The 14,436-nt window shown below is 38.9% G+C and overlaps 2 protein-coding genes across 2 annotated transcripts in view; one reads left to right on the top strand and one right to left on the bottom strand.

Annotated features, from left to right (window-relative positions):
• The window catches only part of nnt (nicotinamide nucleotide transhydrogenase), a 42,378-nt gene extending 40,244 nt beyond the window's left edge, over positions 1-2,134 (bottom strand). The window contains exon 1 of the mRNA XM_022206190.2: positions 1,996-2,134. The gene's annotated coding sequence lies outside the window, so the exon portion shown is untranslated. The remainder of the gene's footprint in view (positions 1-1,995) is intronic.
• Positions 2,135-5,109: 2,975 nt separating this feature from the next.
• On the top strand, positions 5,110-13,640 carry ccdc80l2 (coiled-coil domain containing 80 like 2). The gene is made up of 12 exons (XM_022206189.2): positions 5,110-6,302; positions 6,391-6,479; positions 6,567-6,740; positions 6,848-6,999; positions 8,648-8,953; positions 9,112-9,346; positions 9,455-9,611; positions 10,833-10,969; positions 11,255-11,406; positions 11,789-11,892; positions 12,760-12,840; positions 13,107-13,640. Exons 1-12 carry the CDS (start codon positions 6,014-6,016, stop codon positions 13,439-13,441), a joined length of 2,211 nt encoding a protein of 736 aa, XP_022061881.2. The 5' UTR covers positions 5,110-6,013; the 3' UTR covers positions 13,442-13,640.
• The last annotated feature ends 796 nt before the right edge of the window (positions 13,641-14,436 follow it).

The following is a 14,436-nucleotide window of genomic DNA, read 5'->3' on the forward strand; positions in this document are numbered from 1 at the left end:
GAAATGAATTAAAAAAATAGAAAAAGAAAAAAGCCAGTCTGACCCACGATTTATTCATTTTCTTTATATAACTTGATTGCAGCACGTGGAACACGTAAATGTTAATCCCTGAGCCATCAATCAGTTATACAGAAGGTTCCTATTATTTTCTTATTGGAATTATTGTATTTTCTATTACTTCATTTATTTAACAGTCATAGCTTTTGTGATAACATTTCTGTCTTCTCTGCCGTTTAAAAAACACAGACATTGACATTAAAAACTGGCAGAGGTTTTATATCTTTAGGTTCTCCTTTCTGCATTAGAATAGAGAGCAGTTCATTTGATGTGTTTCATGTGTGAATAATGTTTTCAAAGAATGTTAGAAAATCTGCAAATGCCCAAAGTGGTGAGCTGTAGCGATTGTTTAGTTCACTGACACTGGAGCTAAAAGGGCACAATTAACATATCGATCATAATTTAAGGGAAAAAACAAAACAACGCATCATTTATAAACCCACTTTTATAGATTTGCTTTATGTGACATTTAGTTTTACATAGTTTTATTTTTTTTAACTCTGTATTATGTCCTGTTTATTTTAGATGTTCTCTCTTGTTTTATTTTATTTCCAGCTGCCTGATTCCATGGTGTGATGTCATCTCTCAAATTTTTTAAATTCTATGATTTTTTGATTTCAAAATGTTAACTTTAACCCTCAAATTTAGTCTTTAATTGATAAAACTGTCTAGCTCCTTTGTTTGCTACGATTGCAAATCCAGTTAATTTTTCATCTAATTTCTTATAATTTTTACTATTTATTTTAATTGACTGCTCTGACGAGATTTATCACACTTCATTTTTTTTGCTTAATTTTTGGATTTTTTCCAGATGAGAAAATATCTTTTGGTGATTGTTCTTAAAGAAAATATTAAGAAGTTTTACTGACATATATGTAATCACTTTAGATATTTTTAGGATTTTATTTAGAAGATTTTTACTCATTTTAAAAAATATATTTACAAGAAATTTCTTGTCAAATTTGAAGGATTTTTTTTAAAGATAAAACTTTTGAGGGATATTTTTAAGGAATTATTAGAATTTTCTGCCTGAAGGTTTTGCAAACTTTCAGAAATTTGGGGAATTTTTTGTTGAATGTTTGGCTTTTTTTTTTCAAATGAGAATATAGTATTTTTTGGTGCCTGTAAATGAGGACAACAGGAGGGTTAAGCTACTTTATCAAGGACAAATGGAAGCCATCTGCAGGAAACAAAAACTTTTTTTTTATTTTTCGCATATTTGCTCTAAAGTTTCTTTTGTAACTTTTTTGACTGTTGTCTTGTAATTATTGATATTTATTGATTTAAAGATCATCTATTGAACATTAAAGTCACTCAGGGGCCAAAAATCTGAAACCACCACGTCACCAGAAACTGTGGCTGTTGTCCAAAAATATGAAGCTTCCAGTTTCAGATACCATTTAAGCTAACGGTTAGCAAAAACACAACCAACACAGCAACCTTCGTAAGACAAACGTTGGTCGCTTTATGCTGAATTAAACACGGCCGATACTCCCATAAAGCTCCCGCAAACGACACCATTAACCTTTTATAACCCAATAAATCATCGATAAAACTAATTCACATCTGAATCAACGGCTTCCGCTCAGCAGCGCCGCCTGTCAACGGTCATTCAAAGAACCTTAAGGGCAAAAACTGGTGCATTAGGTGTTTTTTATTTTTATTTTGGTCGCCCAGTAATGTCTGTCTGTGAATCAAACATCCAGGTGGGCTCAGCTTCTCTCTGTTTTTTTTTTGTCTCCACTGCATAACATAACGCGGGCGGCTGAAGCTAACGGCGGCTAGCCGGCACGCTAGCTAACAACAAAGTCACCTCCGTTTTCGTGGATGCGGTTTTGAGTCAAAATGCGCCCCTGCACACTCACGGCAATGCAAAACGAAACAAGTGCATGACGGAAAGTGAGAGTAGAGAGTTTAACGACGGATATCTCGACTGACCTTTGCAGACAGTCCGGGCCAATGGTCCGGGCTCTGTGCAGCACTGGCGAACTTTCCGTCGACCCGGAAGGCGTCTGGAGCGTCGGCCGGTCCGGGAACGTTATTGGATCCGATGAGCCGCATCAGAGGATGTCGGACATCTGATGTGCTGCTGCCACTGACGGGGCATTAAAGGCCTATAAATAGATTTTTATTGTGCATCTGTAATGGTAGCAGTCACTTCAACGTGTTATTAACCGGCAGCAGCATGTGTATGTTTAACGCTATCCGATTTATCATTAATGATTAACGTAAGTTGTGTCTTTTTTGACGCAGATAGATTTCTGGATGCACAAACCACAACTACCCGCAGACAAATGCATGACTGAAAAGAAACTGATTGATTAGAATATTTATATCTTATTCTAAAGCAGAAATGGCGTCCAAACACTAAAAATGCAACTCCATACGCTTCCACTAAGGGGCGCTCTATTACAGCTTCATCCATAGCAAAGTGCAATAAAAGCTGTGAGTTTTTATATCTTTATTTGTTGTACTGTTTCTATCCAGGCTTTACTTTCCTTCCAAACTAAACGTAGCATTAACAAATAAAGCAGTCAGTGTAGTATGTTTTTTTTTAAAATCAGACTAATAAATAACCGTGAGCCCCAAAGTTTTATGCAGGTAGGACCAAAAACCCAAGGGGAGAAACTGTAAACAATATACTATAAAGTGGCTTGAAAAAATCAGTTTAAAAAGTGCAAAGATGCAGCAGTGCAAGAATTGCTGTGTAAATTTTAGGTTTGGGATAATATGACAAGATTCAATTTATCTTAACATCAGCCGGTGATGCTGATTTTATAAAGTCTTTAAGTGTGGATTTATGGCATGCCAACAGGTTTACTACAATATCTTCACAAATAACTTCCTACTTCAATCTTATTCAGTTGTATTATTTACAAGAGGCTTTCTGTAAAAATACCATGTGGCGTTTGGTTATAGGCGGCCACGTTGATTTTAGGCCTGAAAACAGCAAAAATGTCAACTGTGATACAAAAAGTCCATAATTATATACTGAACCACATGATGCTAATTTCAAACTGTGTCTGTGGGGATAATCATAACCTACTGTATGAGATCCAGTGTTTTCAGGTGTCTCGTTTTATGAATAGTAGTGTGAGTTCACTGGACGGGGAATTTGAATCTAATATCGCTGGTCTTAACTGTAATCCAAAGAAAGATAACACCACGATGAAAAATGTGAGCTAGCAGGATGAACTGGTAGTTTTACATGCTGTATAAGGCAATATTTGAAATAAAAACACATCTCTGAAACTATTATGTGCCTCAAGAAATGGATTGGATGTCTGATTAAAAAACAGAGAGGATCAAAACAAATATTCAAGTGTTTGTAGTCCAGGATGACACTTCTATAAGTGAATGCTGGATCACCCTGTCCAGGCCTCTTTGTGGACTTCACCCTGCCAGCAGCGGCATAGTTCCTTAAACATGTGGTGCAAGGGGAGTCCAGTCTGATGTTAATGAGGAACTGCATCTGTCTTGTGCTAATAGCAACATGTGGAATTTTACTGGTTTCCGTTGTTGATGAAAAACAAAAGGTTTGGGAAAATTGGGGCACAACCTGTGTTGACACTCATTCAAGAATACAGCAGCAATAGCTTCTTCGTCTGTCTTTCTGTGTCGTATTTTCACTCCACAGCAGCACATTTATCCACTTACAGTGTACTGGATGTACTGTATACAGTATAAACACCCCTTTTCTCACATATACTGATCATCTGGTTCTTTTTATCAGGCTCAGAGGCTGGAATGCATTGTTGCTCCGCCTGGTTCTCATTGTACCGTTTCACCCTAATTGCATTCGCTTTGCTTTGATTCTTCTTTTTTTCATTTTTGGCCTATATTCTTTCACTTCTTCTTCCTTGTCTGTGATATTGAAACTATAAATTTAACCAACACGTGTAACTTTGAGGTCAAACTGCAGGTGCAAAAGCATTTCTGACTGTAATAACTCTTACAAGTCGGTGTTTTCAGTCATATCAAAGTGAGTAATTCTACCTGTTGTAGTACTTTGCTGCGTACATGTGCTTTCAGGCTGTCACTAATAACTACTACTATAACTACATATCCATTTATCCTTGCCATTTTTCAGCCCAAGCTGGATTTCCATGACAATGTTGTGAAAATTAAGGGCGTAATGACTGTGAAATAATTTTAAAAAGACACTAAAAGCTGTCACCAAGCTGCACATTGATAGTTTTCTGAAGATCCTATTATGAATTCTAATAATAAACATGTTGTGCTTGGTGGCCATCAAAAATGCAAACAGGGACTGAGCCTGGGTCTACCTCAGAAAGAAGGAAAAAATATGATCATGAATCAAGCATCGTCCCAATTAGAGTCGTATTAGAACATTACTTGGTAAACTCATTTATGACTAATATATCCTCAGCATCATAATCCTTTTGTTTCCTCTCATATTACTTTGTGTATTCTCAGAAGTCATTCAAGTAGTTCTAAAATCAAATTCTAGTCAATTAAATTCTTATTTTATGAACACAAAAACATAGCATTTTAGACGTTTGAGTAATTGCAGATGAGGTTATTTACATGACTACTACTGTATTATTAAAATTAATATCACCACTGACCAAACAGGATTCCTGTTACAAACAAACTGTGTACATCCTCTTTTAATTGGTTGCATTTGGAGCTCTCCATGAGGCCGTGTGGTCTTGCACTAATACTAGCTGTTTAAAGTGGTTTGATTCTTGGTGGGAAGAGAAAACTGAGAGGGTTGGACGCATCTAGTTTTTGAGGTTTTTGTTTAGTGTGGTTAAGATAGTCTGATTTGAGTCAGTGGAGGATTTTGGGAAGTATTTGTTAGAGGGATCAGTTCTTTTTCCAAGTAGAAATTCTTAAAGGTTAACTTTCCTGTGGAGAACAGATTCGCAATGTTGAACTGGTGTGAACTTTCCCAGCCATCGCCATCTGTTCTCCAGTCTGGGTTACTTACGGTTACTGCCTTTTCCCTTCATTTTAAAGCTTTAACCCCACTGATCAAATGGCTTTCACTAGTTTCAGGCCCCTACCTTTCTCTCATATTTTTACCTCTTTGCTGTTTCTATTTTTTAACCCTCCATGTGTGAAGTAGCCTGCAACAGTTTAGGTGCTGGTGTCTGATGGATTGTGACATATGTTTAAATCAAAACTGTCAAATAGAATCAAGCTTCACCAGGTGTAAAATGTGGGTAATTAAATAGTTTGCAGATCCTTGGAGGCATATTGTCTGTTCAGTGACCGCAGTATGGAGAGGTCACAGGTCAGGATCGGCTTCTAAGCAATGTCCCTGAAGCTGGACGGGACCAAAGACAATGTTGGGCTACAATGAGTTATGCAACAATGAATGCACATATGTGGGTATAAACAAATGCTCTTCATTGCGGTTCTATTGATAATAGACATTAAAATTAATGTGTTATAAAGCAGCACCACACTTACACAAGGATAATGTATGTGTGTGAAGGAGAGAGAGATTTTTCTGCAAGAAAATGCTTTGAAGCTGCAGAAAATTCCAGGAGTTTCCTGTTAACGAGCCTGGGGTATAATGTGAACCAGGAGCGTATGTGTCTGTGTAGAGAGAGGAACTTCTCCCGGCTCAGTCTCTCTGCTGGCGAGAGAGGTTAACATCTCTGAAGTCTTCTCTCTCCATTTACGTTCCAGATTCCAGATTTGATCCACCTGTTTTTTTCTTCAGGATACAGAAATGCTGCAGCCTTCAGTGGAGTTTTGAATTTGGATTCAAAGTATGGAACCTTCTCAGCTGGACATATCCTGAGCTTTTTAAAACTCTTAAATCACTTTTCTAAACGGCTGCCAAATCCGTGTAGTTTATTTCAGATGCAACACTGCTGCCCAAGACGCTGCAGAGGTGAAAACAAAACTAAACACATGCATTTCTACTCCAGATGAGGATTTATGAGCTGCTGAGCGGTTCCAGCTGATCACCAAGCCAGTTATGTCAGTAAGGATGCTTCATTTTTATACCTCATACTATCTGTTTTTCGCTGCTTTGTGGAGCCTCAGCTATCCGCGTTTGCTCACCGCCTGGCCCGGTTTCGGTGGAAACAAGCCAAAGCATCAGTTGGACCCTAATGTGAGGGATTGGGGAGACTATTCAGATCTTCCTCCAGGTATCGAGCACGGATTGGGTCTGGAGGAGGAAAGCGAACATGAGGAAAACAGGGGAGTTGGAGAGACTTCATCAAGCCTGGCTCCGGAGCTGGATTTCTTGGCTGACTTTGCAGGCAAGAGAACTTAACTCACCAACTGCTGTATCTGTTCGTATGTTTGCTTACTTATAGTTCGTACAACCTCCCCAACTCTCCCCTGCAGGTAAAAAGCGGCTGTGGGTGATAACAGCTCCATCACACAACGATCACTATCTTCGTATGATGGAGAAACAGCTAGAAGACATGGAGCAGGTACTGCACTGAGGCTGATTTAGTCTTTTGATGCATCCAGAAAAATAATTCAGATGAAAAACTGTTCTTTAACTCTCTCTCCATCAGAAAGGGCTGAACTGCCATCTAGCAGAAAGAGACACCTTCATCATAACCATCATCCAGAACGCTATGATGGAAGGTAGACTCCAGAAAACTACCTTTGAGGGGGATGCCTCAGTAGAGAGCCTGGATCCCGACACAGTCACCAAACTGCTGCACTACTTGGAGCTCACCAGCCAAGTAAACAGTGTGACATAAACAAATCGATCAATTTCCGTCTCTGAAATACCATCGATAACAGTTTTTTTTGTAGTTTGCCTTCTTTTGCTTACCACCAATCCTTGCAGGAACAAGGATTCACCATGCTGGTTATAAAGAAGAACTTACGAGTCAGCGAGCACTTCCCTTATCCGGTCCGTGTCGAGGCAGTTTTGGAGCTTATTGATCAGTTCCCCATGAGGAAGCTGGAGAAGATGACAAGAATGGGATCAAATTTAAGGTTTCATTATTCTGCTATTTCTTTGCACTTAAAAATGGTTTTGCAGTGTAATCTAAAATGACACTGGTTCATTTAAAAAAAGGAATAATGAAAATGTTAACTAGCCTGTGCAAAATTTTCAGTCTCTAATTGTGGTTTTATGTATGTGTTGGTTTGGCTATGAAGTCACTAACAAGTCATTTTAACCCTCCTGTTGTCTTCATTTATGACCACCAAAAAATATTGTTTCCTTGTCTGAAAGAAAATCCAAAAATTCAGCCAAAAAATTCCCCAAATTTCAGAAAATTTTCAAAACCTTCAGGAAGAAAATTCCAATAATTCCTTAAAAGTTTCCCTTAAAAATTTTATTGAAAAAAAATCAGCCAAATTTGACAAGAAAATTCTTGTAAATTTTCTCAAAAAAATGAGTAAAAATTTTTAAAAAATCCTAAAAATATCTAAAATGATTACACATACATATCACTAAAACTTCTAATATTTCTTTAAGAACACTCACATAAAAATCAACCAAAATCCAGCGAATTCGCTGGATTTTGGTTGATTTTTTTGTGAATCTATTAAACTTCCCACATTTTTTGTAAATGTTTTTAAAGAAACATTTTTAACATTTCTTTTTTCCACCAAACAATGTTCAAAGATTTCCTAAAAATGTTGAAAATGTGGACATCAGAAGTTTCACTGTGAAAATATTTTTTTCCACATTTTCAAACTTTAAAACGGATCAATTTTGACCCACAGGACGACACGATGGTAAAGCTATGTTAATCGTATTACTCCAAAAATGGCCGCATTGATAGTAGATCCACAACTTTGGCCCAGATAATCTCAACAGCTGTTAAATGCACTGCCATGATATTTTACAGACCTGCCCAAATGTTGCCCATATTTTTGAGTCAGCTGTTGAAACAGCTGGAATGGATGCAACCATTATGATCACCCTTACAGCCAAGTGCAATAACTGGATTCAAACTTTGAAGCTATTGATATTCTGGTTATCTTCAGCTGCAGGTTTAGTTTCAAGTTAATTAGAAAACTGGCACATAAACATGCCAAACTAAGACGGTGACCACTGTAAACCTTTTACCCAACTATCATTTTCAGTGTCAGTATGTTCACATGTTAGTATAACGGAGCATCTAAGGTACCTAACTGGGCAGTTCCAAAAAGAAAACAATAAATAGAACAGGGAGACGTCCAGCAGCAAGAGCTTCTTTTGTTTTCCTCTAACTCCTCAGAGGTGGAGGCCTGCCAAAAACTCTTACTGCAACCCTGAAGGGACAGAGTACTTCCCCGATATACGTAATAAACAAAGGACAGTCTGTTACATTTAGCATTAGATGTAGGCAGCGCAGCCTGACAGATCTCCTAGAGACTCAGTTTGGGAAATGTCCTCTAACCTGCTTTGCTTCTGCATCAGCTTACACCATTTTAGTTTGTTGTAATTTCAGACACTTCCACCCTGGAGTTGTGAGAAATCAGGAGGCAAAAAAAAATGAGAATTTACTAGATTGAGGGACTGAATGTGATTTGAAAAGCTGTAAATATCAGTTATTCATTCAAAGCCATTCATGCAGTCACGTACACAATAAGTCTTATCCAAGTGATTGTTTATAATGTGAATTTAATCCTTTTGTATGTCATGTTTTAGGTGTAAAACTGTTAAAAAGAAGGTTGTGGTGAAAAGAAAAAAGATGAAGAAGAAGATGGTACTGAGTCCACAGAGACAAGGAAATGTTATATCTGTGGTACAAAGGAAACCTCCTGTGGACAAAAAAGCTGCCCTGAAGAGTAAGATCCAAGACATATTGAGCGGTCGGTCGAGGTTTGTTATCCGTAAGCAGCCTGCGAAGGGAAAGGACTCGAGCAGTGGTGCTGGGGCAACTTCTAATGTGCAAAGAAAAGAAAAAGTGCCCCCGTCTGTTTCAAGGCACAATGAGGACGTAAAGAAAGGCAGGTTCGTGAAAATTTCAAGCTTGGTAAAGAGAGGAGTGTGCCTGTGAATGTTTTGATTTGTGTTCACATCTGGTCTGCCATGCCTCCTCATCTTCATACAGCAGACAAGTGTGTGTTTTTTTTAGTGCTGGATGAACATCAAAGTCTTTTTTTTTGCAGGTCCCACACTATTGTGCAAGAAGGAAAGAAAAGAGGGCGAAGCAATGAAGATAAAATAGAGCCGAATGTAAAGGATGATACACAGGAAAAACAGACCTCTAAGAAAAAGGGCAAAGGGAAGAAAGGGAAGAAAGGGAAAGGAAGAGGGAAAAAGTCCAACAGAGAGGCGAGTGAGAAGGATAAGATAGCTCTGAAGGAGTTTGTGGACAGTTTGAAAGGGACGAGAAGGTTGATGGTGAGACGTTTTCCTTTTTTTTTTTTCCATAATCCTGTTGCACAGTTTCATTGGACAGATATATGTTTCTTTCTAACCAGTGGACCGTGTCTTTGTGTTGTCCTGAAGCTGATCGCAACGCCAAACAGAGACGCAACACTCTACATTCAGCAGACTGACGAGAACGAGAGGCAACACTGTAAGCTCGCTATGAGGAGGATCACTGTGGCAACCATTGTGGGTGAAGGCAGTGACGCCACGCTCACGCTGCAGCACCACCAGCTCGGTACAAAGTGTTCATGCATCTCTGTGTGGTGTTGTGTGTTTGAATATTTGCATCTAAAACATTTTCCTCCAGGGGCGATCCTAGCTATCGTAAAATCTCACGCAGATATTAAACGTGTTTTGTTCTGTAAAGACACAACTGCGGTTGGAATGATGACCAAATGGAAAGGTTGTGTTTCCAAAAACAGAAATACAAATAGTCTACAGCCTTGTTCTGTAGCGGAGCTTTACGCTGAATGACAACACAGTTATAGCATGTCACTGCTTTGGCAGGTATCCAGTAATAAGTATTAGATAAGAAATGATGTTGGCCCTACAGGAAGAGTCAGGAGCCACCACAGTCACTGTTGTTTAACTGACCAGACATAGATTTCTGTCATTTCTGACAAGCATCTAACACAACATTCTCCCATATTTCTAGTTTTTAACCATTAAAAAAATCCTCTTATCTACACGACACAACAACCTCTTAACTAGCAGCCCACATGCTAGAAATGGCAAGCTTTGCATAGCATTTAAATTGTAAAAGAGGGTAGACCCGGGCGGTATTTCCAGTAAATTATCCATTTAAATGACAGTGTTCACCTGTCTGCATACAAATATTCCATCATAACATGATCCCCCGTCACTATTTAACAGCGGCACCATTGCTTTATCCTGGGCATAGCGCTGTCCAAGACGATTATTATTGGTTTAAAGAAAGACTTTTTTCCTATCTTAGAGCAGATTGATGATGAGGTGCATCGAGATAGGTATAATGTATATAAAAGATGGAGGCAGCTGGTGCAATATCATCCGCTGGTTTATGGACAACAGTTCTAAAGCTTGAACTTAAGCTAAAACTAACTAACTGACCACATTTCAATGAAAAGATAAAGCTGAGGTGTGAGTTCAGATCAGACAGAATTTAGCAGCTAACACCAGCTAGCTTGGTTAGCAAGGTGCATCCATGATTGTAAATTTTATGGAAACTGGAAAAGAAAGTAAAAACATACTGACAACTAATCAAGGCAATGACTTTTTAAATTTCCCCAGTATCAAGAATACATATTATTCCATCTCTATCCTGACTAAGGTGGACGTTTTGGATCATAACTAATGCTTTTGTTGTATGCATTACACTGTAAGGTATCGCTGGTGTTTTGTTTGTTAGTTTTATATGTTTGTTCACACATAAATTCAGATATCTTTAATTTATGTGTTTTGTTTGTGTGTGTTTCAGAGTCAGAGCCTCCACTCAGTGATCAATCAGAGCAGTTCTCGGATCCAGGCCTGATTTCTCTGTTGAGAGCAGAACTCGGCTTGTCGTCCTCCGACCTCTTTTCAATGACCGTCACTGATTATGACATCAAACCCAACGTAAGAAAGTCCCAGCTGAGTTTTCTGAGTTTTGTTGTTGTGTTTTATTTGGATTTGATAAGAATGTATGCTCCTTTTTAACACTGCTTTTACATGTGTTCACACCTGGAAACAGTCTGGCTGAAAACTGCTCAAACTAATAAGAACCATATTTGAGATTTTTTTTTAAGCTAGGAATGCAGGAATCAAGCAAGCAGCATTACCTTGAAACATGCATTTGAAATCCTTGAGTTTCATTTGATTTTCTCTCGTTTTTTGAGCAATCATGTCCTATTTTACCCCCAGAGAGTCTTTGAGGCTCCTCCATCAAGCCCAGCTTTGTTTGAGTACATTGACAACTTTCCCTCAAGGCACTCAGAAAAGGAGAAAGAAAGGAAAAGTCCTCCAGTCTGTTCCAAAGACAAGCAACAGCCCGGAGCTGAGAATTCACTGCTCAGGTAGAGTAACTCTACCAGAATATCTTATTACTAGATATAGAAAAAAAATAACTGCAGTCTTTTCAGAAATTTAATCATAAAGCTCTTCCTTAGTGAGAATGTCCTGACCTAACGTTCACTGATGTTACATAGTATAATTATTCTTCTTTCCCTAGTAGGAAATGAGAATTCTCACTATTGCCTAGTAGGGGAAAAAATCTGGGTTTATTTACTGATTTCATTGCATTAAATGTTTTATTAAAAAAAAGACTTAAAATGTAAAAATTGACGACAACAGAGCATCTAAATGTTTCTCTCCTTCTTTTTGTGAAGCAGGTGGGATTAAATGAAGGTGTGTGGCTACATCTTTCAAACTTAAATCAACCTTTTGATCTTTGTCTAGGTTCATGTCTAAGAGAAGACTGCTGCTCATCTCTGCTCCCTCTGAGGACGACTACTCTTTCCAGCAGCAGATCTCTGCTCTCAGTGGACAAGAGTGTCACCTGGGTGAGGAACACAACACACTGCCTGCTCTGTCAATCTGAAAATATTGTCGGACATTTAGGATTTCCACCCTTAACCCTTCCGTGGTGGTCTAATGGTTGGATTCGACGCTCTCACCGCCGTGGCCCGGGTTCAGGGGACATCTCCAGTCGTGGTGCAATGGTTAAGTTTCTGGGCAACTGGGCACCCAGATAGCTCGAGTGAACAGAGGCTATAGTCCCCAACACATCTTCCTAGGTTCAATTCCAGTGCACAGGCTGTGTGCTGCAGGTCTTCTCCCTACTTTACCGTCTGCCTCTCGACTAAACACTATCAAAAAAGGCTAAAAAACTATCTTAAAAAAAGAGTTTCTGATCAGAAGGTCAGGCTCAAACCCCGATGTGGCCACTGTCAAGTCCTTGAGCAAGGCCCTTAAACCCTTCCTGCTCCAGGGGTACTATGGCTGACCCTGTGCTCTGACCCCAGTTGGGATATGCAAAAACAACATTTCACAGTGCTGTAAAAATGTATTTGTGACAAATAAAGGCTTCCTCTTCTTCTTCTTAACCTTCAGCATTGGGAAAGGCAGAATATGCCAAGACTGCCTTTTGCCCCATTGGGCAGAGGTACTTAATGAACATTTAAAAAGGGCAGCAAGAGTAACTGATTATTGTAAATCTCCAACAGCTAGGAATGCATTCAGCCAGCACCTCAACTTTTTTTTTAACTTGCATAATATACTAAAGACTACAGAAGAAAAAATATGTATTTTATTATGTTTCATGGCAATGGTATGCTTGTTTGTTTGTTTATTTACTTGTTTCCATGAGGTGGTTGATGTCTTTTCTAAAGTCTTACTGTTAAAATATGGCTTCCTGTATCTTTTCTCAGGTATTCGTCACTTTGCCATGTTAAAGCTGACTGGGAGTGGAGAAAAAGCATCAGGAACTGTTGAGCTATTTCCCCTAAATGGTAATCACATGTAAATGAAGTAATAATGGGACCAGTAAATTTGAATTTATAGCCATCATTGTGTGTGTTAGCATGAAAATAAATACATTCTTTTAAATGTAAGGTAGAGCTGTCACTATATTTAATCTCAGTTGAAAAAAAGCATCATAAAATGAAAGAAACCTCTGTATTTATCAGAATTTCTAGCTGTAATACTGAGTTTCATGCCTTTTCCTGTGTTGTGTAAAGTGCAGTATTTAGTTTTCGCCCTGTCATACTTCCTCCAGGTCGTAGTCAGAGTGAGGTTGAGCCATTAACCTGCGACATGGTCAACAATCTGAGAGAGCAGCTGAAGATCAGTACGGACTATTTCAGCATGCTGGTTGTGGGGAAGGACAGCGATGTCAAGGCGTGGTTCCCTTCGCCCATGTGGTCCCTGGATAACATCTACGACCTGGTGGACTCCATGGAGCTTCGCCTCCAGGAGGAGAAGCTACAGAAGAGACTGGGGATCAGCTGCCCCGAGGACCGAGGAAGAGGAGGCAGCAACACAGGAGGACACTATGGATACGATGATGAAAGGGCAGAGGAGACATACTTGTATCACAGACCAGAGGAATAAGAAATATCTTCAAAAACTCATTACTAAGACTCACAAGAATCAATGTTTAAAGCCAACATAGCTAACGATGATGCATCCATCCGATACCACAATAAAAAGCTGGATCTTTTATAGTTTTGTATTGAAAAGTTGAGCAGAATACAATGGAATGGTTGCATTTTTAATAAGTCATAATAAAAGCATATGTGCATCCTTCAGATCTTCTTGTGGAAAGCTGGTGGTCTGTTATTATTTGATGATTGCGACAACAAAACTGGAAGAAAGATCAGTGAAGGCCGAGCTTATTGTGCGTTTTGGCAGCACTTGTGTCCAGTCTTTGTCAAACACATTCACTGTGCAAAGTAACAGGAACATCTGTTGTTGAAGAGCGGCAGCCTGCAAACACCACAGGGTCACTAAAACAAAGAGTTATTAATGCAGAATCCATGTAGGCCTGAGGAGAAGTGATTACAGCAGCTCTTTGAAAAGCAAAGTTGTCTGCAGAGGCTTTTAGCGGCGGGAAATAAAACAATGTACCCAAGAACTGCAGCAATTGTCCTTGAAACAACTGCTTCCATTAGATATGATGGGCCGTTAACAAATTCCTTTAAGCAAACATTCCACTAATTTCCAAAGGGCCTCATTTGATCTCACATAATCGCTTTAGCAGTCAATATTAACAAACCCAGGATCCCATGAACATGATAGTAAGTACTCAAGATATGAAACTCAGACGTGAGAAGATGTGCAGGCTACAAAACCAAAGACAGCAAACTTCACACGTGCAATAGTGTGAATGTTAGTTACAGCTTTCTGCAAGCACAGAAGCTTCAGACTATAAAAAAAGAGGGAAGAAGACCAATTACAAAGAGGTTCATACAGAAAAAATAAACTAGACAAGGTTAACATGAAGGACTATTTTTGAACTCCACTGACAAAATTCCTTGTTATTTGTATATATAGTGGAGTTTACTGTTACTGCGGGTTTGAAAAAAGTAAGGTAGGCAGTTCACATG

Source organism: Acanthochromis polyacanthus, chromosome 18 (assembly GCF_021347895.1).
Source record: "Acanthochromis polyacanthus isolate Apoly-LR-REF ecotype Palm Island chromosome 18, KAUST_Apoly_ChrSc, whole genome shotgun sequence".
Classification (NCBI taxonomy): domain Eukaryota; kingdom Metazoa; phylum Chordata; class Actinopteri; family Pomacentridae; genus Acanthochromis; species Acanthochromis polyacanthus.

Coding starts and splice junctions, on each gene's coding strand:
- ccdc80l2 (XM_022206189.2), top strand. CDS start 6,014: ATGTCAGTAAGGATGCTTCATTTTTATACCTCATACTATCTGTTTTTC. Junction 6,303..6,390: donor TTTCTTGGCTGACTTTGCAG/GCAAGAGAACTT, acceptor TCTCCCCTGCAG/GTAAAAAGCGGCTGTGGGTG. Junction 10,970..11,254: donor ATTATGACATCAAACCCAAC/GTAAGAAAGTCC, acceptor TTTTACCCCCAG/AGAGTCTTTGAGGCTCCTCC.